The 24,125-nt window shown below is 37.5% G+C and overlaps 3 protein-coding genes across 5 annotated transcripts in view; 1 reads left to right on the top strand and 2 right to left on the bottom strand.

Annotated features, from left to right (window-relative positions):
* The window catches only part of LOC133531515 (uncharacterized), an 87,797-nt gene that overhangs the window by 3,811 nt on the left and 59,861 nt on the right, over nt 1-24,125 (top strand). The window lies entirely within an intron of this gene.
* On the bottom strand, nt 2,408-11,000 carry LOC133531512 (uncharacterized). 2 transcript variants are annotated; one of them, XM_061869772.1, is made up of 5 exons: nt 10,884-11,000; nt 10,137-10,223; nt 9,807-9,918; nt 5,457-5,599; nt 2,408-5,080 (listed from the first exon to the last, which is right to left on the bottom strand). In XM_061869772.1, exons 2-5 carry the CDS (start codon nt 10,207-10,209, stop codon nt 2,424-2,426), a joined length of 2,985 nt encoding a protein of 994 aa, XP_061725756.1. In that variant the 5' UTR covers nt 10,210-10,223; nt 10,884-11,000; the 3' UTR covers nt 2,408-2,423. The 2 variants fall into 2 exon arrangements, with proteins under 2 accessions (XP_061725756.1, XP_061725757.1); XM_061869773.1 differs by having other exon boundaries at nt 2,412-5,080; nt 9,807-9,915; nt 10,884-10,999.
* The window catches only part of LOC133531513 (uncharacterized), a 68,144-nt gene continuing 56,508 nt past the window's right edge, over nt 12,490-24,125 (bottom strand). Inside the window, exons 1-3 of one of the 2 annotated variants that reach the window (XM_061869775.1) lie at nt 17,593-17,672; nt 14,212-15,448; nt 12,490-13,793 (exon numbers count right to left, since the gene is read on the bottom strand). In XM_061869775.1, the coding sequence (XP_061725759.1) occupies nt 12,525-13,793; nt 14,212-15,441 (2,499 nt within the window). In that variant the 5' untranslated portion in view covers nt 15,442-15,448; nt 17,593-17,672 and the 3' untranslated portion in view covers nt 12,490-12,524. Of the gene's footprint in view, nt 13,794-14,211; nt 15,449-17,592; nt 17,673-24,125 lie in introns of those variants that run through there. The other variant, XM_061869774.1, reaches the window with a different exon arrangement.

The following is a 24,125-nucleotide window of genomic DNA, read 5'->3' as shown; positions in this document are numbered from 1 at the left end:
AACATGCAAGCAATACGGTTGTGTTTCAATAAATTCCTTTTATGTAAATACGTGGTTTCGTGTAAATACTTGTAAGTAGAGAGCTGTTTTGAAAGGCGAGCTGGCAACGTCGCTGTTTATATTGATCATTCTAAATTTGGACTGAACCAGTCCTTGCTGCTGGGATAAATTCACTACCAAAAGGTTTGATGTTTTCTTATTCTGTAGCACATATATGTCTTTACTTATAGTTAAAAACGAGTTTCAGATTTTGAAACTAACCTTAGGCAATTTAGCGTCATTTACGGGTATCTTGTGACGACAAAACTGTACTAAATGTGAATTATTAATGGTTGACCGATGTCAATTTTGTTGTACGACTCAGAAAAAAAGAAAATTTCTACGTTGATAGGCATAGGCCAGCAGGCCATATGGATGAAGTGAAGGTACTTTTTTTGAAAAGAACTCTGATTCAGGAGCTTATTCGATATCTACTTATAGCTATGTTAAGGATCGGAAAAACTATGTGGAGCTATGTCAGTATCGATAAACTGGTGATAAAACAATCGGCAGAAAACGTAAACACGAAATGGCCTATCTACTCAAAATATAAAAAATGCTTTTATAGAAAACGTACCCGAATCAAAACCGCATAACGGCACAAGTCACTTTCTGACGTGTTCTCTTGATGAGTACCTATACACCGTTTTTTTTTTTATTTGCGTTAATTTCGATGGTGCATTCCTGAGCTTAAATTAAGTAACTTTCTCAAAGATACCGATATTCTAACTAACTCTATTTCGGAGATAATCAATCATAAACGTACTTACCGAAACCCCGTAGTCAACGCAATTCAATAAAAACACGGTGTATATTGTGATGGAGTGATGATACAATCGAGCTGATCTGATGATGGAGACAGGACCAGTGGGAACTCTGTGATATATCAATGCAACCTAATTGTGTTGGGGTTCTTAGAATTGTCTCCATGAGTATTCATAGTTGCCAGTGGAAAGAAAAGTACAGTCATCGATAAAAGCTTATACCAAATACCATGGTGCCCGTGAGCATTGCGAGAGATTTTAACGGTGCATTCCTAGTAAAATTTAGAAACTAAAATGTCATAAAATTTTCTGGATTAGGCCTAGTTTCAGAGATAATTAAATGTTTTTCGAAATTATTCTTTCGCCATAAGTCGGTACAAAACACATTTTTGACTGCGGTATTGCCACTTTGAGGTCTAGTCTGGACATACCTATTGATTGACATAGAAAAATTTAAAAAATGTATTCGAGAGGCTACCCCCAAATAAAAAAAAACTTTTTAGTTAATTTTAGGTTATGTGTTTATCAATAAAAATTACGTTTTATGTAGGTACAGGAGTGTTCAAAAAAAGAGGGAAAAAATTTTTTTTTTGTCTAATTTCACAAAAAGTCATATAACATTTTTTTTAAAAAAATTTTGTCTTATTTCACAAAAAGTCATATAACATTTGTTTGATTCTGTTGCCATCAGGAATGTACCGTTAAAATCTCTCGCAATGCTCACGGGCACCTTGTATGAAATTTTTGCCAAAAACTTATTTTTATATCGGGCGAAAGTGGCTCAGGACTCGAATCGATAAAGGCCTTTAGGTTGCTAATTGAATTTTTGGCAGCAGTAGTGTGATCTAAAAAAAAGCGCTGCGACTTTGCACCTTAAGATGTACAAGTTTCTAAAAGGTGGAAAAAGTTCTCGGAATCTTCACAGGAAACAACACCCCGACAAACACTAGACCCACTCATAGTGGTGTGTTCCAGTAGCCGATGAGTAAGGTTGCCAGAGCTAAACCAGGGTGCGGGGTGTTAGGTTCGGCAACGCGCATGTAACTCCTCTGGAGTTGCAGTTGTCCATGCTACGGTAACTGCTTACGACCATCGGCGGGCCGTATGCTTGTTTGCCACCGACGTAGTAAAAGAAACGGACACTTTCATTATGGATATTCCCAAAGTTTCCAAATGGAATTTTGCAGTTTTGGTAATTTTCCCGACTGCACATCACATCAGTAAGCCAGATATATGCGAAACCATTTTTGTCCAAGCTGAAACGAAGATCTTCGATTCCGCTCGGTCAATTAGGATTCCTAAAAATCAGAAATAATAAATATAGGTACCCACATACAATCCCGTCAAATCATAACAACCCCCTATGCCTAGGGTTGCCATAATTATTCAGACCTGATACGGGGCAACGATGTCATTGGGGTAGTAATGGCGTTACGGGGGGGGGGGGGGGGGGGGGGCAAATACATAACAGTGACAGTCCCGTATATACGGGACGTATGGCAACCCTACCTATGCCCACCATAACTATTGCTTTCGGGTAAAAAAAAACAGTTAAAAAGTTACCTCTAGTTAAATTTATTTACTCTTCTTAAACAGTTCAAAAGTTACCTCTAGTTAAATTTATTTACTCTTCTTACTGATTTGTTTCCTCTGCAGATGTCTTGGTTTGCGGGGATTCTTACTATACTTATTATGCTCTCGAACAGAATGTTCAATCTTCAACCTTATAAACAAAATCTTCATAAATTTCAAAGGAAAACATTCACACGGCAATTCGAAAGTATCTTCCTCCATAAATTTATATGTGTTCCAAGCGAAATACATGGGATCTTTGTCCTGTTTAGTGAAATATTCGCAATATTTCTGATCCATTAGGTCTACAAAATCTACCAGGTAACCTGGAGGTTTTAGGAGATATACGCTATTTACGTTTTCTGCGTTATACTGTCGAAAATTTTGAAGTAGCGTCGCCATGTTTTCTTCAACAGGGATATCATAATGTGTGCTCAGTTTTTCTATAAATTTCTCACAAGGATGCTTCTCTAGACACTTCCAAATTAGATATCCAGCTATATATTCAGTTGTCGGCCATTGTATTTTAATATCACTGACTCCAGCACCCAATATTCGTTTCAATCGGTCAACTTCGAGTTCATCTTTCTTTTCAGTGTCTGTTATCATGTATTCGCTTATTTTGTACAACGTTGATTTCAAGTCTTCGCTGTCACCATCTATATCTTTATGTACTAAATTTACTAGAAATAGGCGACGGAAGGAACGAGCGAACATGATAGGTGTTGGTTTCTCACAGCAGTTCCCTCCTAGGCGTCGACATTCATCGAAATACACTTCTACGCAGTCCTTGCTTAAAACTTTCGTGTGAAGGTATTGAAGGTTTTCCTTCTTTAACTCTTCTAATAGAGATACTGCTGTTTTAATATTAACTTTTAATCCAGTAACGAATTGAGTTTCAATTTCATTCCCACGCTTATCTTTTACTTTTAATTCTTCTAGATATTGTAAAACATCAGATAATATTTTATTCTGATGGTCCGTTCCTTTATAAGCATTATCCAGAGATTTTGGAGCTAACTCGTCGAGAATACTGCTCATTTTGGCTATGAATTCCACTGTATCTTTAATTTTCTGGTTAGCCATGTTAGAAATAACATGGAAGTTCATCGCAGCGGCGACGCTATTGCTAAATATTTGAATTGCCAAATTGACATCATTTAAGGCATCTCCAGAAGGTCTTACGTGTGCATCCGTGATTTTAGGCATCAGACTTAAATCATGATCGCTGTCTTTGTCATAAACCTTTAGTATATGACTCCATTGAGCAACTTTTGACTCGATATGGAAGTTATTTTTCATAAGCGCGTCTCTAGCACTCTTAAAGAGGTACCTCACGTCATAAAACTGGTAGATAATTCTCTCGTCCATTTCAAAATAGTGTTCACCGTTTGGTAAAGAAATGTCCATGAAGTCATTCTCTAAATCGGCTACTATCACTTTGACATTCAGTCCTATATCAGACATTATTCCTATGATCCTGTGAAGCCATTCCTTCAGCTCCGGATACCGACGCTTCTCTGTCATGAATGAGAATGAAACAGGCTGCGTCCACTTCGTATATAAACCTCTAATCATCAGCATAGCGGCATATTCAGCCGGCTCAGGCCCTAAAACTTGATCAATCTCTTGCATCCCACATAGAAAGTCATTGTTCACTTCGTACCAAAGATTCTTGCTTACTCTCATCACATCAAAGCATAAAGCACACAACTTCTCCTTTTCTGACATCTTGCTCACTTTTACTTTCAAGTATTCTATCAGATTTGGATTAGTTCCAGTTCTGGCTGGCATTTGTAATCGTTGCAGCGTGGTTTTGGATGGCAAATTGAAGATCTTCTCAACAAATCTGTAAGATTCCGGATTGCTTAGACACAAATTCAGAGCAAATACTTTGAAATCAGATCCGTATCGGTTCCCTTTAAATTTCTCTTGTATATGTGAGTGCGTCTTTACAATATGAGCGATCTTCTCATTTAGATAGTTATCACAACATTGCATGAATCTACTCTTGTCCATTGAAGCGTTGCTCAACATCTTAGTTTTTCTGTTTGCTTCTCTAATTTCAGCTTTCATCTTTTTTTTTATTGGATCTGTGAAGTGCGCTAGAAGAGGTGTCGTAGTTTGTGTTTGAGCTGGCTTGGTTGCCTTTTGTTCATTGATTCCTTGCGCTAGATTTATCTGTTCAGCACTGGTGATACAAGCAACGCTTAGGTACATTTTTTTACGAGAAAATGTTTGAGTTGCTGTAGTGCGTACAGTCTCAGGTTTGATAGCTAGAGGATCTTTGTCTCTACATTGGGTTTCTATGTGTAAAGGTTTTTCTTTGCCTATTAAGTCTTCTTTTGGATCTACATTGAGTGTAGTCGGTTCATCTGGTTCTATTTTGATATGTATTGTTGTTTCAGTAGTTGTGTCTATCATTGGTTCTTCTTTGACGTTGATTAAGTTTTCTTTTTTTGGTTCTGCGTTGGGAATAGCTAGAGGATCATTGTCTCGACATTGGATTTCTATGTTTAAAGGTTCTTCGATGACTGGTTCTTCTTTGATGATTAAGTCTGTAGTTTGTTCTTCCGGTTCTATTTTGATAAGTATAATTGCTTCAGTTTCTTTGTTGGGTTGTGTGTCTAAACGGGGTTGTTTGCTGTTTGTTTGTATGTTTTTATCTTCTGGTTTCCTTTTCAGTAGAGGCGTTGCCGTTGGCTCTGTGGGTACGGATTGTGATTAATATGAATAGAAAAGATTAATTAACCATTAGATTGAAAAAAAAAACAAGAATTCTACAGCTTTTCTTCTTCAAGAATAATATAGATCGAGATGGAGATACGTATACGCTTGCAGGTCGAGGGCAGTGCGTCCTTAACGCCCTCTTAACTATGTACTTTGGGGGAAAAGTGGTCGATGTCAGTTTAAGTCAGATAGTCCGATATAGATACATACTTTTGCAAATCAAGAGCAGAGCGTCCTTGACGCCCTTTTGATTGTACTGGTTGGGGGAGAAGTGGTCTGACCACTCGCTAGCTGTCGGTTTATCTATCAAGGTCATCAATCAATAAGTCAGACAGAGATGGAGATACTTACGCTTGTCGATCGTGGGCAGTGCGTCCCCCCTCAACGCTCTCTTAACGGTGTACTGATTAGGGGAGAAGTGGTCTGAACAGACACGGTCATCAGCTGTCGGTTGCATGTCGGGTCGGTTGATCAGATGTAGCCATTTTGAGCGCCTGTTGGAGAAGTCACCAATTTTATGTTGCTAAAATAAATTTTAATATTTGCTTGCCATAATTAATACGGAACTGATACGGGACAATGGACTAATTAGTAACGGTATTCCCATAGCTTTAACTCATACAGGTGAGGTGTGAGGTAACAAGGTGGTTAACGCGGGACGTATGGCGCATGAGAGAGGTATGGGCATTGTGAAAGTCATCTCGCTTTGTGTGGTAGGGCAGAGCACAGCGGATGCCATTCTAGATCTAGAGCAGAGCCCAACTGGGGAAGTACCTCCACCTTACAGAAAACCTCAGCCAAATAACACTAGACTCTTACTCATAGTGTGTTCCTACCGGTGAGTAAGGTTGCCAGAGCTCAACAAGGGTGCGGAGTTTTAGGGTCGGCAACGCGCATGTATAACTCCTCTGGAGTTGCAGGCTTATATAGGCTACGAAGACTGCTTACCATCAGGCGGGCCGTATGCTTGTTTGCCACCGACGTAGTATATAAAACAAACTTGAATTGTACTGATAAAGAAGAGGGAACTATCTATCCCTCAAATTTTATCGTACCTAATAAAATCGGCCCTAATACAATAACTGTAGATGACCTCGGCGGGTGCCTATTAGGCACTGCCGAACGTTTTTTAGGGTTCCGTAGTCAACTGTCTGTCTGTCTGTCTGTCCGAGGCTTTGCTCCGTGGTCGTTAGTGCTAGAAAGCTGAAATTCGGCATGGATATATAAATCAATAAAGCCGACAAAGTCGTACACGTAAAGTGGGGGTGTTTTTTTTTTTTTTGCTTCAACTGTGTGGGGTATCGTTGGAAAGGTCTTTCAAAACTAATAGGGGTCTTCAAAAAACATTTTTTGATAAAGTGTATATATTCGGAGATAATCGCTCCGAAAGAAAAAAAATATGCTCCCCCCCCTCTAACTTTTGAACCATAGGTCCAAAAGATATGAAAAAAATCGTGGAAGTAGAGCTTAAAAAAGCCATTAAATGAAAACTATAGCGGACATGATCAGTTTAGCTGTTTTTGAGTTATCGCAAAAAGTTTCCCCTTCATAGTAAAAAGACTTACTTTAATTAGGTACTGATTAATATGCAAATTTGCCTATTTGGCTATTTGTTTAACTCGCGTGAAAGGTACCGTTTCATCCCTTGGTTAACAATCTACCATACTTTAAGCTCCAGTTTAGCTTATTATGACGGAAGAGTAACTACGGAACCCTACACTGAGCGTGGCCCGACATTCTCTTGGCCGGTTTTTATTTAATTTTCTTTTTATAATCATTTCCACTGTTGATATAAGACATTGTGATCTGTGACTATTAAGAGTGACTCCCGTATCCCGTGTTGCAAACGAAGGGCGCGTCAAGGTCGGCCTCCGATTCAAGGTTATCATGTAACTGCCACAGCCTCCGTCGATATTTGCGATGCGCAACATGACACACAGGTAGGGCTGCCATCTCGAATTTCGCCAAACCCGGACAAAGATTCAAAAAAACCCGGACATTTGGCACACTTCTTGACACCCCCCCCGGACGGCCTCCAAACTAGGACAAATCCGGGAACGGGAAAAAAATTCAAGGCAGCGAGCAATGTGTACAGTCAAGTTATTTAATATAGGCGCGGACTAAGTGGCAAAAATATGTACACGACTTTATATTTATTTATTTAATCTTTATTGCAGAAAACAGCAAACAGCAGCCAAATAACACTAGACCCTACTCATAGCGTTGTGTTTCTGCCGGTGAGTAAGGTTGCCAGAGCTCAACGAGGGGGGGCGTTTTAGGGTCAGGAACGCGCATGTAACTCCTCCGGAGTTGCAGGCGTACATAGTACATAGGCTACGGAGACTGCTTACCATCAGGCGGGCCGTATGCTTGTTTGCCACCGACGTAGTATAACAAAAAAAAAACTTTATTGCACAATACATTAAGGTACAAATGGCGGACTTAATGCCTTAAGGCATTCTCTACCAGTCAACCAATAATAGTATTCCATAGAAACAGACACTGAAACACTAGAAACGTATACTTGTTTTTGGCACTTTGTCCGTGCCGATATTTAATACCTTGTCTGTACCTTGCGATTGTGATCTTGTAGGTACAGTCACGTCTGAAAATATGCGTACGAACAAAGTCGCAGAAATATGTATACACGACCTTATTGCTCATTAATCTCATAATACTAAGGTGTATACATATTTTTGGCACTTTATCGTCTGTAATTTGTGCCTAATTAAGTTTCATTTTAAGGCTTGTAATGTTTTGTAGTATTGCCTGTAAACATGTTTCAATGTGGTGTTAAATAAAAAAATTCTATGGCTATGTCTATGTCTATATATATTTTCGGACGTGACAGTACCAACTCATTTCCTACCGCAAAGATAGATAGCCGAATTTTCGTTATCTACCTAACGTTGTGGTTATATTCTCTTTGATCTAAGCTATTGCTCTAAGCCTAGCTCTATTGCTCTTGCATATTCAAGCATTAAGGCCAGTTCATGTTCATACGGGACAGTTTTTCGCCAATTCTGATTAAATTGTTAATTTGGTGTGAACGCAAAAACGAAATTGAAGGACATTGGCTCGCCAGTTGTCTACGTGTGGACGCTAGATGAAATTGACGCCAATTTTTTTTTATCATCCCGTCTGGACCGGCCTTTATTTTGTAGATGGAAGTCATAGACGGTAGGATCAAATGGATATGATGTGCTATACTGCGTGCGCCCGTGTGGGAACATACGCAATGCAACAAAATTAAAAATACGTTTCAACATACCTGACAACATATTAAAAATAACCTACGTAATTTTGTCGGGTTATTTGTTGCCCACTATAAACCATACCAAAATTTACAGTGGGGGATTATAAAAGCGGCCAAGTGCGAGTCGGACTCACCCATGAAGGGTTCCGTACCATTTATGACGTATTAAAAAAAACTACTTACTAGATCTGGTTCAAACCAATTTTCGTTGGAAGTTTGCATGGTAATGTATATCATATATTTTTTAGATTTTTCATTCTGTTATTTTAGAAGTTACAGGGGGGGGGGGGGGGGGGGACACACATTTTTTCACTTTGGAAGTGTCTCTCGCGCAAACTATTCAGTTTAGAAAAAAATGATATTAGAAACCTAAATATCATTTTTGAAGACCTATCCCTAGATACCCCACACGTATGGGTTTGATGAAAAAAAAATTTTTTTAAATTTTTTTGACGTATTAAAAAAAAACTACTTACTTACTAGATCTCGTTCGAACCAATTTTCGGTGGAAGTTTGCATGGCAATGTATATCATATATTTTTTTTAGATTTTTCATTCTGTTATTTTAGAAGTTACGGGGGGGGGGGGGGGGGACACACTTTTTACCACTTTGGAAGTGTCTCTCGCGCAAACTATTCAGTTTAGAAAAAAATGATATTAGAAACCTCAATATCATTTTTAAAGACCTATCCATAGATACCCCACACGCATGGGTTTGATGAAAAAAGATTTTTTGAGTTTCAGTTCTAAGTATGGGGAACCCCCAAAATTTATTGTTTTTTTTTCTATTTTTGTGTAAACATCATAATGCGGTTCATAGAATACATCTACTTACCAAGTTTGAACAGTATAGCTTTTATAGTTTCGGAAAAAAGTGGCTGTGACAGAATCGGACAGACAGACGGACATGACGAATCTATAAGGGTTCCGTTTTTTGCCATTTGGCTACGGAACCCTAAAAAATGAGACCGTGACAAGGACAAACAATAGCGCTTTCTCTGCTACTCCTACTGAAAGATACATAAGACTATCCCGTTCGGTCATTTTTTTTTATACTACGTCGGTGGCAAACAAGCATACGGCCTGCCTGATAGTAAGCAGTATCCGTAGCCTATGTACGCCTGCAACTCCAGAGGAGTTACATGCGCGTTGCCGACCCTAACCCCCTCCCACCCTCGTTGAGCTCTGGCAACCTTACTCACCGGCAGGAACACAACACTATGAGTAGGGTCTAGTGTTATTTGGCTGCTGTTTTCTGTAAGGTGGAGGTACTTCCCCAGTTGGGCTCTGCTCTAGATCTGGAATGACATCCGCTGTGCTGTGCCCTACCACACAGAGCGAGATGACATTCACAATGCCCATACCTCTCTTAAAATCTCATTTCCCTCCAGTCCTCCACCGCTCATGCCTGATACAGTTATACTAGATGGAAGTCAATTACCCACCATAATGTCTCCTTGGGGAACGCGTAGTACACCTTCCCGGGCTGGCCTTGTTCGTTGTTGCCGCATTCAGGCACACAGCACTGAATTTTTGACGGGCCGGTCCACGAATCTGCTAAGGACAATACAATAGTCATATTTACGTAATATTCGAATTTAATGCTTAATTAAACGAGCACAAATAAATTATGTAATTGTCTTTCATGAAATAAAAAAGAATAAAATAAAAAGATGTTGAGTAGGACCTCGGGGAGATTTCGGAGATTCGAGATATTTTGCCCTGTACGTAATCAAACCTATAAAAAATGTAAAAAAGTTTAATCTCAAACTCACCGGCTGTAGAAATTATTCTATTGGTCTTTCTTATTGAGCTGGAACCGCTGGTACCAGCATCTGGGTGAGGCATTTTCTAATCTAATCCTGTTTACAATATAAATAATGTTTTAGTTAGAGATAAAAAATATCAACAAAATTATAAAATTATTGGCAAAAATAAACATGTGTCCTCCACCAAAATGGTAGGTATGTACATACAATTTTGGCGAAATTCTAGAACAGGGTGCAAAAAGAGGTAGAAATGGGTGGAGTTTAAAATGAAAAATAGCTAGATCTACCACTCAATAAAAGTACATTTTTATGATTAAAAACGTGTAAAAAATGTTTTGAATGATTTAATATTGTGACGTTAGTATATGTGTTTATTAAAGAAATTGAAACAAAAGTTAGGATTTCCATTGTTTGTAGGTAATAAACCTGCTTGTATAATCTGTTTCTTTGGCAAGCTTTCATTAAATCGAATCGAAATTCGGTAGAAATTGAGTAATGTTCCGTCACATGTATTGAGAATTGCTTACAATTGTACCATTTTGAAAAAAAGGTAGATTTCAGGCTGAGGGAGGTACATAGGTAAAACGCAGGCAAAATAGGTATTCTACCGAAAATTTGATAGATGTGACAACACTGTATGTAGGTTAAGTAGATTATTAGCTCTGCGTGTTGCAAATGCCAAATGTTGTACTGTAGGTATAAGAACAAAACTAGCGAAAAACTCTAAAATGCATAAACAACAATCATACGTACCATTCCGAATATCTTCGCAAAGCCAAAACAAGTTGACAAAAATCTTATAACGCCACAGACTACTCACTTCTTACCACGCGGAGGGTTAAACTGAACGACGAACAACCTTCGTCTATGTGAGAACTACAGAAAATACGTCTCAAACAAAATGTCACATCATTTATGAAACTAGTATTGAGATACGACATTTTAAATTTCATCAATTGACTCGACCGAGCTAAGGGTGAAGTAACACAATCAAAAGAAGACCTTATGATGCAGCTACAAAGCTTATATTTCATTGCTGAGCGGTTCACAGACAAGGAAGGAATTCAAAATGGCCGCCGCTCGCAGCGCGGAGCAACGTCACTTCATAGCAGTGGCGATGCCGCGTCGCGTTTTCAATACATTCAACCACGCCTTTGCACACGGTCATAAACATGTAAACAGCTTTGTGTCTTATGTCAATCGAATAAGATGGAAGTGTGTATACATATTTATGATCGCGAAAGTAGGCGCTATAGACATCCGTGTAGACTTTTCGCCTTATTGAAATGTAGTAAGGTGTAAAATAAAACGTATTTAGGTTATTAAGGCTGCCTAGAGAAGATACAAATAGATACAAATGCTCGATAGAACCATTATAGAGCTCGCCAAGTGATCCTTTAGACTTATTTGTAATTGGAAAACATTAAAACTGAATTCCATGATAGCCTGTACTGTACTCGTTGGTGGTAATGGTAAAATTTTTAAAAACCGGCCAAGTGTGTCAATACTGTCAAAATATTAGGTTTACCGAAGTCCAATAGAAAAAGCAAATTATGTAAAAAAATATGACAGCTTTTGTTGGCGTTTGACATTCTGACCTAGAATTTTGATGGGGATATTTTAATTCATAAAAATTGATACAAATAAAATATGTAAGTATATAAATTGTTGATGATTGTCGTCAAACAGTGCGTGTCCGTGATTACGAAGTATAGAAGGTACATTGGTTTGTTTACGTTATTTGCAATTTCTATTTGACTCCAGTTTACTTATATTATACGACATTATTACACAAATTGACTAAGTCCCACAGTAAGCTCAATAAGGCTTGTGTTGAGGGTACTTAGACAACGATATATATAATATATAAATATTTATAAATACTTAAATACATAGAAAACACCCATGACTCAGGAACAAATATCCATGCTCATCACACGAATAAATGCCCTTACCAGGATTTGAACCCGGGACCATCAGCTTCGTAGGCAGGGTCACTACCCACTAGGCCAAACCGGTCGTCAAAATATACTTATCTCATTAGATTATTTACCTACATACCTACCTTGTTAAATTTTATTTTGATTATTTATATGAATTTCCGTTCTTTGTGCTAATTTTATGCGCGGCACAGCTAAAAATAAAAAAAAGTAGGTATTTTTTTTATTGGAAAAGTTTATTACGAGTAATCAAGAGTAACATAGTAACAACTCATTTTGAGATACAAAAATAGTCTCCACATTATTTTTTGCTGAGATTTTCTTACATATTCTACCTACTCAAATTACTTATTAACATGGTGATATAAGGATTGAAAAAAAAAGATGCGTTGTTAAATAACGTTAATAAGAAAGAAGAGTAAAAAAAATGTCTGATTATTTACACTAACATATCTCAAACTGTACAATCCGCAGCACTATCTTTGCCTTCTTCGTAACAGATTTCCACCAACGCTTTTCCCGTGCCTCCATTTTCTGCCTCTTCATCTTTGTTTTCATCGCGGACATTCTTCCAGAACAGAAAAAGACTGGCATGTCGAGAATCTCCTTGCCACGAATCTCCTGATTTTTTGAATTCTTCTAAGAGTTTGCTTGAAATTCTCTTTTCTACTTCTTCTAGAAGATTAATTTGCTTTTCGTTTTCTTTTTTCCCCATTTTATGATTTTCTTTAACGTTTTTATCGGTTTGAATTTCATTTGTATTATATTTAATATTTGTGTTGAAAGGATATATGCCACATGCTTTAAAACTTTTTGTAATTTCCTTGCTAAAATCCTGTTTGACATAATTTTCCAATACCTTTGCTAGTTCTTCTTTTTTAAGCGTTTTAATATCACTGTTCTCTTTCCAATATTCTCGCAATGGCCGAAAAACTTCTGCCAGGGGTTGTATTTCAGTATGTGGCAAAGCTAAAAGTACAATTTGTTTTTCTTTGCAGAACTCAAACAAAGGTAGGTTGATGTGAGTCATTTGGTGTACAAATAAGACAACAGGGAGTTGAATATTGTTTTCAGTCAAAACGTCATAAAATACATCAGTTACTTGATCGGTAAGGATTTCTTCTTTGGACCATGGACAGCTAATCGATTGCTTAATTGGGAATAGAACAGAAGGAGCTTGCACATCGCCATCTGCGGATGCTGTTACAAAAACTGTTAAATCTTCATTCGCAATATCTGTTTCATGATCTTGGTCTTTATCTTTACTATTGAGATTTAAAGCTATCTCTCCAAAGTTGAAAATTCGTCGTGGCTGACGTAGGACGTTTTCTAGATTGTGTTTTTTGAGATACATCCGTACACGATAAAGCCAGACATTAATAGATTCTTGTGTAATTTTGTCTGATACCTCTCGCGATAGTTTCTCTTTCAGTCTAGGATGGCTTTTTAAGAAACACTCGTATGTGTAACGATGTTGGTCTCTAGTCCTTAACGGGTTTCCTTGTATATTGTCCACGGCTTCAATTAGTTGGTCTTCTGTTACTATAAATCCAGCGTTAGTTAGATCCGTGACATATTCAACTAGGTGGTCCTCCTCAGCTTTGGTCAATTCCCTATCATTGTTATGGATCTGTTCATGTTGCATAAGTTCTTTTTTGACGGATATCAAAGCTTTTCTTAATATCTCACCACTGCATTTGTTTGGTGTTTGTACTTCTTCAGTCTGTAACAATAGAAAGTGGAATAGTAGTAAATACATTTTTAACAAGCAGAAACGTCTACAAACGATGCTCAGAATAAATTTTAAAGTGGAAAAATTGACACTTGAACTCACGGCCTCTGGATCGATACTCCATTGCTCTGCCAACTGAGCCACCAACACCAAACATCACCAGGGCAGTAATTTCTCACTTTTAAATTTATTCTAATAGAAATGGTAGTGTTTTTCCGTAAGCTTGTGAATCTTGTGATCGATGTTTGTAATGTATAAACTAAAATAAAATAAAAGATGACTGATGAGACTTATCTTGAATTTTATCTTATCTCAAATCTTGGATAGTAGAACCAATTTTATTTCTTGCGAAACACCTATTTTGTTAAATAAAAAATATAAAAATACAAATATGTAAGTTTATACAAACCATCGACATCGATGTTGAACTGTCAAATTCCGCCTCAAAATTCATTTGGAATTCCGTATCCTCATTCACCATCACTTGTTCTGTATCCTTGTTTAACTGCATGCTATTCTGATGCCTATCCTTAAACCATACAAATTCTTCGTAGATTTTCAAACGATCGCTTCCAAATTTACTGTCACAAACTGTGGCAAATGGATGGATGCCGGCGTTTTTAAAATCCTCGCTTATTTCAATATCTTGTAGATCGTCGAAACGCTGAGATGCGGCTGTTGCAAACTCTTTAGTCGATTCTCCGAATATTTGGCCCCACTTAAGCTTCAACGTTCTAGCGATCGATATGCTTAAGTTTTCCAAATAAGTTGGGGCATGAATTAATGTCACTTGTACTTTTCTAGCCGCCTCAATGATATCGAGATCAATTAGACAGCTGTGTGCTTGCAAAATTACCAAATTTGGTTTACTATCGTCAATATAATTCAGGAATACCGTCGTAAAATAGTTTTTAAACACTTCTCTACACATACCACTTTTATGACTGACATTTACATGTTTTCCTAGCATCCACTCGTGGCTTTCCTCGCCTTTGAAGACAGTTAAAAGTGGAGCTTTTCTGCCTTCAGCACTACAAATTGTCACAACAGTTATATCTTTTTCTTTATCATAACTATGCACTCTCTTCCCTCTAAAAAAGCTATGCTCTTCAATATGCCAAATCTGTCCCGGTTTATCTGCTAATTCTAGCTTATCTATCCTCATTTCTAGTATACAATAAAATTCCTTAACCATGATCACTTCTTTATCTTGATTCCCAAATTCTTTATGCAACGGTTTGCAAGTGACATTCGTTCGTTTACAAAAAGAGGTTAGCCAGCATTCTCCAGGTTTCCCAGATTTAAACGGATGTCTTATCTTATTCTCTTTCAAATATAGTCCTACAAGATCTAATGTGTCTTTCCTTCCGAAATAAAATCCATTGTCTTGAAGCGCTAGAAGGTTATCAGCTATAACTTTTTCGAGTTCAGATGAAAGGGCTGGTGGTTTACCGAGGGTTAGTGACCTGAAAGTCTTGCCTTTTGCGTAGTCGTACAAGGTCGTGCGAGGTATGTTGTATAAGTTGGCCGCTTCGTAACCGTTCAGCTCTCCTGAGCGGATCTTCGCGACCGCTTCTCGCAGCTTCTCTTTGCTGTACGTCATGCCTCTGTCGGTCTTGCGGATGTACTTTCGAACCATTGTGTGTCTGAAGCAAATTAATAAATATTATAGGACATTATTACACAAATTGGCCTTAGACTTATCCCACAGTAAGCTCAATAAGGCTGTGTTGTGGGTACCTTAGAAAACGACATATATAAATACTTAAATACATAGAAAACACCCATGACTCAGGAACAAATATTCATGCTCATCACACAAATAAATGCCCTTACCAGGATTTGAACGCGGGACCACCGGCTTCATAGGCAGGGTCACTACCCATTAAGCTAGACAGGTGGGCAAAATATTTTATTAGGTCCTTTGATATATGTAGATCGTGTAATTTACAAATTAAAAAAAACACTGAATTTTTTACTAAGAAATGAGACTGCTTAGACATTTTTATTAGGCATAAAGTCCGCCATTTGTATATTTTTGTACTATGTGCAATAAAGTTTAAATAAATAAATAAATGTGTTAAGTTTAAATAAATTAATAACGAGGAAAGTACGAGTACGTATAGCTTCTTCTTTATGATTTGCTTGACTTGGCGGAGGCACTACCAGCCCCCAGTTTTTGTGCCAAACCAATACATTATTTATTATTTTTTTACCGGCCCTTTGTCACATTTCACCGCGCGCTCGTGACAAACTATTCAAACCGAACCCCATTTAGTATTAATTTGTACTAATTGTTAATTATGGTGCTTTAGGGCCACCAAACACTATATAGCGTCGCGTAGCGTCTTTTGAGCGTCGGCGTCTAGTCAGCGCTATGGAAAATGGCGTGGCTGCGCAGTTGCGCCAACGTTGCGTCGAGCGGCAGCCATAGAGTTGACCAGACGCCGGCGCTCGGGAGACACTAGTGTGAAGTGGCTCTTATCCGACTCTAGAACCATTCGAAGGTTCACAATAAGGAAAGAATCGAAATCACTCGTGACAAAACCAAAATATAAAACTTGTCTCTTAATCTTAAAAAAATGTTAAAAAGCATACCGCATAAAAAGTCGGTTACTTATATGTTATTAATTATCAACTGTTATCATACTATAATGATATTATACTTTATCTTTATACTTATGCATATGTATTAAAACCAGTACCCCTAGTGTAAATAAATTCGATTTCGAAACGTGACGTACGCGTTTGCGTTTAGTCTCATTTTGTATTGGATTTAGAAAGAGCGCGCCAAGCGGGACGTTTTGGAAACTCAAAATCCTATACAAAATGAGACTTAACGCAAACGCGTTCGTCACGTTATGATGTCGATCAAATTTACACTAGGGGTACAGATATAGAAGTTTTTGTGGCACAAACGAATGTTTGAGAAAATGAAACATCGATAAATCTGTTATCGATAAGTCGGTCATAGATCATAGATTAATAATTAAAAGATCTAACTTCTACTTGCTGTAAATTACCGAGAAATATCAAGACTGCAAATCAATTACAAATCAGTACATACTTTTTCTATGACATATAGTTACTACTTTAACGTAAACTATAGTATACCAGTGCCAAAAATAATAGAAAACTACCAATACTTATATCAAAGAAGATATATATCGAACGTGTTTCGTATTCCGCAGTAGCTATCTTATAAATAATAATAAATAAATAAATATTATAGGACGTTATTACACAAATTGACTAAGTCCCACAGTAAGCTCAATAAGGCTTGTGTTGAGGGTACTTAGACAACGATATATATAATATATAAATATTTATAAATACTTAAATACGTAGAAAACACCCATGACTCAGGAACAAATATCCATGTTCATCACACGAATAAATGCCCTTACCAGGATTTGAACCCGGGACCATCAGCTTCGTAGGCAGGGCACTCTTATTATACAATGTTAAAAAAAATATCTATAACGTCAATGTAACATCGATAACAACAGACATGTCGATATTTTATTTTGTCAATCACTTTATTTTACCACAAACACTTCTATGTCTGATTAAAACTATATACGTCTTTAAATCTGTATGATGAAAGTCGTAGAAAATAATATCCAATTCGTTACCCGTTGTAAAGACGCTCTTTCTCAACCTTTTTGACCCAAAACCTTACTTCTTCATATAATAAAACACCACACAAACACATATAGTAAATATCGTCTCAGTAGTCTCTAGTAGTAACATAATCTCTAAAACAACACAAAAATTCACACAATCTTACCCCTAATCTCCTTTGTTTTGAAATATTTGATACGAAATAGCCCCAACGCGACCTTACCCAAGCTGCTCGCTTGACAACTGACGGGTGAAATCTAAAATGGCTGCCAGCCGGCGTTCGGAATACGAAACACACGGTGTAACGGAAGAAACGATATAATGACATGGAATAGAGAATTTCCACTTTATTATTTTGAAAACCAAATAATTCTAATATTTACTTATCTTTATTTTACTTATTTTTATACGAATTTGTGAAATAGACGAATTATATCAGTTGTGGTGCAAAGATCGATAGTCACTATTTGGTTTTATTCCATTTTGAGTTCTATTTCCTTTGCATAAAGTGGCTTATCGTATGTAGCGTGTTTAAAACGAGATCTACTTGATTCGAAGTTAAAACGTATTAACATTATATTGTCTATCAATGTATTTTGTACTTTATTGTAACGCAGTTTAGTCGTTATTAGTATGGCAATGCCGCGTGCCGTGCGAGTTTCAATAAAATCCATTAGGTAACTCGGCTAGTAAAGAAAACTTATTTTGGACTTTATCACGAAGGAGTAAGGTCCTTATTGTTTTGGTGATTTTAGTGTATTATCATAATAGTAGGAAACCCGTTTTTTTTTTTTTTTTTCTATGTATGGACTTGAAGGCGGTGTTGCCCATAGCCAACGTCAAGTAAAATAGGAAACCCGTTGAGTTGAATCGAACGTTGGCTATATTCCGATCACTCAAAGTGCACGAGTGAATTGAGGGCGTAGTCTCGCCAGTATAAGCGTGTCATATAATTGTTACGTATCTCGAGGTCTCGTTACGTTGGTATTTATGAGTTCTTGACTCGTGCCTACCGGCATAGTCGATGGGAATACACAGTAAGTTCTACTGCAGACGGGTAGTTTTATGGCTCATCTACACGATGGCCCAGCGTAGGCTAGTCCAAGGGACGCATTTATGCGTTAGAGGGAGCAAGTGATATTGGTATCTCATTCCACCTCATAGCTGCGTAATTAGTAATAGTCGGAATGGAATGGGAAAGATGTATTTAATTGGGATATGGAAGACTGGGTGTTTCCTTTGATCATATCAATAATAACAAACCACGATGTGCATTTCACGATTCAGTCAAAAACAATCAATAATATAGGTTCTAAATGCATGAAAAATGTTTCAGACGGTAGCTAGGGATAGTGTGAACATTTCTAAAATGAACAGTGTACTCGTTAACGTAATTAAACTGTTTTGTACTGGATAAAGTCATCCATTTTGTAGTATAAAATCTAAAATCAAAATTCTAACGGATTGGATTTTTGTCGGACCATGTGAGCAGGATGCTCGGGTAAACGTTAGGATGTAAACATATAATATAGGGAGTAGGTGCTACTAAACGGGATCCTGCAGAAACTGTTCCTGCAAAAAACGGGATGCCGTGGGAAAGGACTATAAGTAGGATTTTTTGAAATTCTGCCCATGCTCCCTATGCATGAACTGTAGGAGGCAGCACAGGAGCCGTCAGATTTCTGGCGCGAGGCGTAAATGTGATGTTTTTTGTTCCGATGTAGCCCACAAGATGGCAGAACCTACTATGCACAAGAAAACACGTGACGTGTAAATCTACATGTTTATGGTTCCGATTCAGGCCACAAGATGGCAGACCCTCCAACGCGCACGGTCCCTATGCGACGCGGTCAAAGTTACAGGACGCTAATTCTTCGATAAAAACAGTAAGGTAATATTTGGTTAACCATGATGAATAAACCCATGACAACCGTCCTTTCCTCCGTAGGGAGAAACTAGTTGGGTCTGACTCTGGCCACCCGGTTTATAGTTAATTAGGCCGCCCGGAGTCGAGCGGGCTGCCCGCTGTTTTAATTTATTCACTGCTAAGCTAGGTTGTAGCTGGTAGATTATAATATGAATTTTTAGATAGGTATTGTGAAGGTTGGAAACCTTCACAGTCTCGTGGTAGATAACTGGCAACGATTTTTTGAATTTAGAAATATCGCCCTGCTGAAGGAATAAAGATCTGCAGGCGATTTCATTCTGAAAATGGCAAGCATCTGAGTTAGTCGATATTGCTGTAATTCGTTGTTGAACAAAAAAATATAATACATATAAAATAAGAAATCTACTTTGAGCGTTTACATTCACCACCTCAGATAGACCTTATGTCTTTTACAGTATGTAGCGATAATTATCCGTAGAGACAAAAAGATAATGTATTGTAATTAGCGCTAAATGAGCACATCAACTTAAAACTAATTATTTTAACCACAAGCTAGTTATGACTAAAATTAATTAGTTAGTTAATATTAATACTTACATTAAACTTATCAGTTTTTATCGACTTAATGAGTAATTATCACTATCGGAGTATAAATATTCGTGTAGCTTATAAAACGCTCTGTGTACCTACCAGCCAGTTTTAAGGCGTTATTCTTAAATTAATGTTAAATCTAAACAGTTGATACTCGTTTGTCCCTCTGTCAGTTTGATATTTTTCTTTGTTAGAAAGGGGCAACTTTTAACAAAGGTTTCTAAGTTTTATAACAAGGGCGGTCAGTCAATACAGTCATTTAAATGTCACGATGTACACTTATGTAATGTAAACAATCAATAAGGTAGTATAAAACGTGTAGGCATTGGAAACCTTAATTTTAGAATCAAATGATACAAGATTAGCATTGTTTTGCATTAGAGACTTATATTTCCTCCAGTCCTCGAGAAAACGACTATTAAGTTTAAAGAACGTTGGTTAAAAAACTTGTTGCCATTCTTACAACCGCTTACATTTGATACACGATTATTTAAAAAAACTTTTTATTTTACGTCCTAAAATTGTAAAAATCATTTATTTACACATTCGTCTGTGGATCATAGATTTACATACTTATGTGTAATGTGTTTTACCAAATTTCAACTCTATCGGTCCAGTAGTTTCAATTGTGTTAGGCACAGAACCCTAAAAATGTAAGAATGCAAACAACATGGTTGAAAATTAAGAGGGGTGCATAACTTAGTAATCACGACTGGAAATAAGAAGATAACTTTTCGTAGATTAATTTTTAACAAGCAGTCTGCGAACGATGCTATTAAGCTTAGAATAAATTTAAAAGTGGAAAAATTACTGTCTTGGGTGAGACTTGAACTCACGGCCTCCCGGAGGCCTCAGTTCAAGTCTCACCCAAGACAGTAATTTTTCCATTTTTAAACTTTTCGTAGGTTTATTATAATTAAAAATATAATACATTCATAAAAATCGTCGGTTTTAAAACCGCGCGACTCAACCGGTTAGTCTGTCACCTGCCTAAACAAATGCGACGTTGCCAGTTCGCCAGTAAACAAGTGACGCAAGCGAGTTGACGGCTGGTCACACACACACTTCCACACTATATCACCAAGGCTTTTGTACCATTTACCCAAACTATAATAGACTCTATTTCTATCATAATAAGAATTGTAAAGGTAGTAAAATATATGTTTGCCGTTATACAAGTAGCAGGCAAGCAAAATTACGAACAACTCAAGCTATAAAAGACTCTATTGCTGTAGCAATAAGTTAGTTATCAAATGCAGTATCATTGATAGGCCTATAAGTAGCAACAAATTTATGTTTTATTTGGTTTTAACAATAATGGACTGTATTATAAGGCGATAAGGTGATATTAGTCGCAGATTACTTCGGTGGCCATGTTTTGACGGTTGGCCTGTATCGCTAGGATTGTGAAGAAATTCAAAGCTAAAAATGTATTATGGTATTATCAATGGGTTAGGTAGCTTATAGCAGGTATCTTATGCACAATAGGTACCTGTATGTCATACCAAGCGGTAGTTATTTTCCATCTGAAAACCCATTGACCAGGTTCCCGTGGGGCTTATTTGAATAGATTCCATATGGAATGGAAGTAATGGAACCCAAAATAAATCCATGAGTTTAGGTATTATATAACCTTGAATTTTATTATGTAAAACAGAACAAAATATATGTAAAGGGGACATAAACCATTAAGTCTAAGTGTAGACATACGACATAACCTCTTTCCTAAACCTAGAGTCGTTTTTGCAGTTTTGAATTTGGAACCTTTTTTTTCATACTACGTCGGTGGCAAACACGCATACGGCCCGCCTGATGGTAAGCAGTATCCGTAGCCTATGTACGCCTGCAACTCCAGATGAGTTACATGCGCGTTGCCGACCCTAACCCCCTCCCTCCCTTCGTTGAGCTCTGGCAACCTTACTCACCGGCAGGAACACAACACTATGAGTAGGATCCACCTTCTTTTATTCCGTTATAGTCCAAAATTCTATTTGATTTTGTCATGTAAGGTTCCTCCTCCCGCAAACTACCGTAAAACGAAGTTACTCTGAACCATTTTTTATTTTAAATATGACACTTTCTGAGCAGAAAAAAATATACAAGGTGCCCGTGAGCAAGATATGAGCAATGATATGGTTTTTCCGGAAATCTATTTTAATTTCTATAAGTGAAATAAAAAAATCCTGATGAAGTCACCCCTATTTCTTTCAGTTGTATCCTTATTACTACTGTAAAATGGGGTGAGTAGGGATTACGAGGGCAGTTGGGTTATGAATGGGGTGAGGAGGGATGTCAGAGGGGTGAGCTGGTTTTTACAGGCTACTGCTGCGTAAATTATATATTCTAATAACAAATCAAGCTATTATAATGTTCATAATCCCATAGTGTCAATCCAACAATTTTCAACTCACCTTAGTAGGAAATCCCTCCTAAGTTTTCTCGAGGTTTGAATTTCCGTTTTGTCCCTACTCACCCCATTTTACGGTACTGCAACTTTTATCGAAAATATATAAAACTGTACAATCTTTCTCACAAAATACTACAAAATAATTTTGTTTTCTTGCTTTTTGCAAATTCATAAAACTTATGCCTCAATTCCAAAAAAAATAAGCCTAAATCCCGCCTAGGTTTACCATTACCTCACTTCGGGACTTGATACAAGGCTATTTCTATTTTTAATTACTTAGGCAGTAAAGAAGATGTCACTTTCTTGTACCTATTCTTTATTTCGATGCATATGGTATTAGGTACTGGTATTAGGATATTATACTGTTTTGCTCCCTCGATCTCTTTATTCCAGGTGTTCGCAACCTTTTTTTCTTCGAGCTTACTATAAAAAAAAAAGATTTTTGCTCCCCTTTTTAAACTTGGTCATATAACCTAGAAATAAATTTAAGAAAATCAACGTTTTTATTTTATTTTATTTTAATACCACGTCGGCGGCAAACAAGCATAGGGCCCGCCTGATGGTAAGCAGTTTCCGTGGCCTATGTACGCCTCAATCTCCAATCCACCCAATCCCACCCCCAAATAACCCACCCAATCCCAATGATAAATAACTTTTGTGAGAGATGACATGAAACGAACGCGTGTGAACGATGAGATGACGGGTGACAGAAAGATATGGAAGGAAAAGACATGCTGCGCCGACCCCAAATGAATGGGATAAGGGCAAGCGAATGATGATGAATGATGGTGATGATAAATAACTTATAGATAGGTTATACTGTTATACTCATACATAAGGAGCACATCAAAAACTACTTCATTATTTTCTTATGTACCTAAGAAGAAACCTGTTACCTTCTATTAATGTTAGCACTCCATTCATCTTTGTCATATTCGTTGTTAGACATAAGCTTGTCTCTTTCGGTGGGCGAGAGCTCGTTAGCAAGTCCACATTTCTCGCGTGCATAGGCGCGGGCGCAACTAATAGACCGCGGGCCAGGAGCATATATTGTCAGTCATCGCCTCCCGGCTGATACTTTGTCAGATGATAGTTTAAATGCTATCATGAATTTGAAAAAACCGTCAGCCGGTTGTATCGCTGTGGAAAGACCGTCAGCTAATCACATGAAAAAATACACGCCTTACAACTTTATATCCGCAAAGTATGAGCAATGCGTAAATTGAAACGCCGTTTATTTGAAACGCCTAATGGAATGCTACATGAAAAGTTACATCATTTTGTTATATTACTATCATAAACAGGTAAAGTGCTTATTTTTTACATGTTCATGCGACCAGCTGACGTTCTTACCACCGCGATGTTACCGGCTGATGTTTTTTTTTGATCATATGACAAATTATCAAACGGAAAGCGATGACTACATTTGTTTTTAGGTGTTTCGATGACTGCCATTCCTCAACCCACCAACGGAGCGGCAGCTAACGTTCACAAGGGTGCATCATACATAGCCGTTAACCACTATACGAATTTTCGTCCGGGAGGCGATTGATCATGGAAATCTGGCTCGTGGTCTATAAAGGCAACTTGTTTATACTACAAGGTAAGCGCTTCAATTTTGGAAGGTTTGGAAACATTGGAACGCCTTTCTTGAGTTATAATATCATTGTCCGCGCCCAGTTTCGCATCTCACTGTTTGTTCTGATTTATGCATTAGTGTTTAAAACTTTCTGTGGTTAATGAGATCATATTTTACCGTTTTCAAGCGAAGGGTATTTGTTTTAAATGTACATTTGCAATACCCTTCTAGGGT

This window comes from Cydia pomonella, chromosome 25, assembly GCF_033807575.1.
Source record: "Cydia pomonella isolate Wapato2018A chromosome 25, ilCydPomo1, whole genome shotgun sequence".
NCBI lineage: Eukaryota > Metazoa > Arthropoda > Insecta > Lepidoptera > Tortricidae > Cydia > Cydia pomonella.
This window is presented reverse-complemented; position numbering and strand designations above follow the sequence as displayed.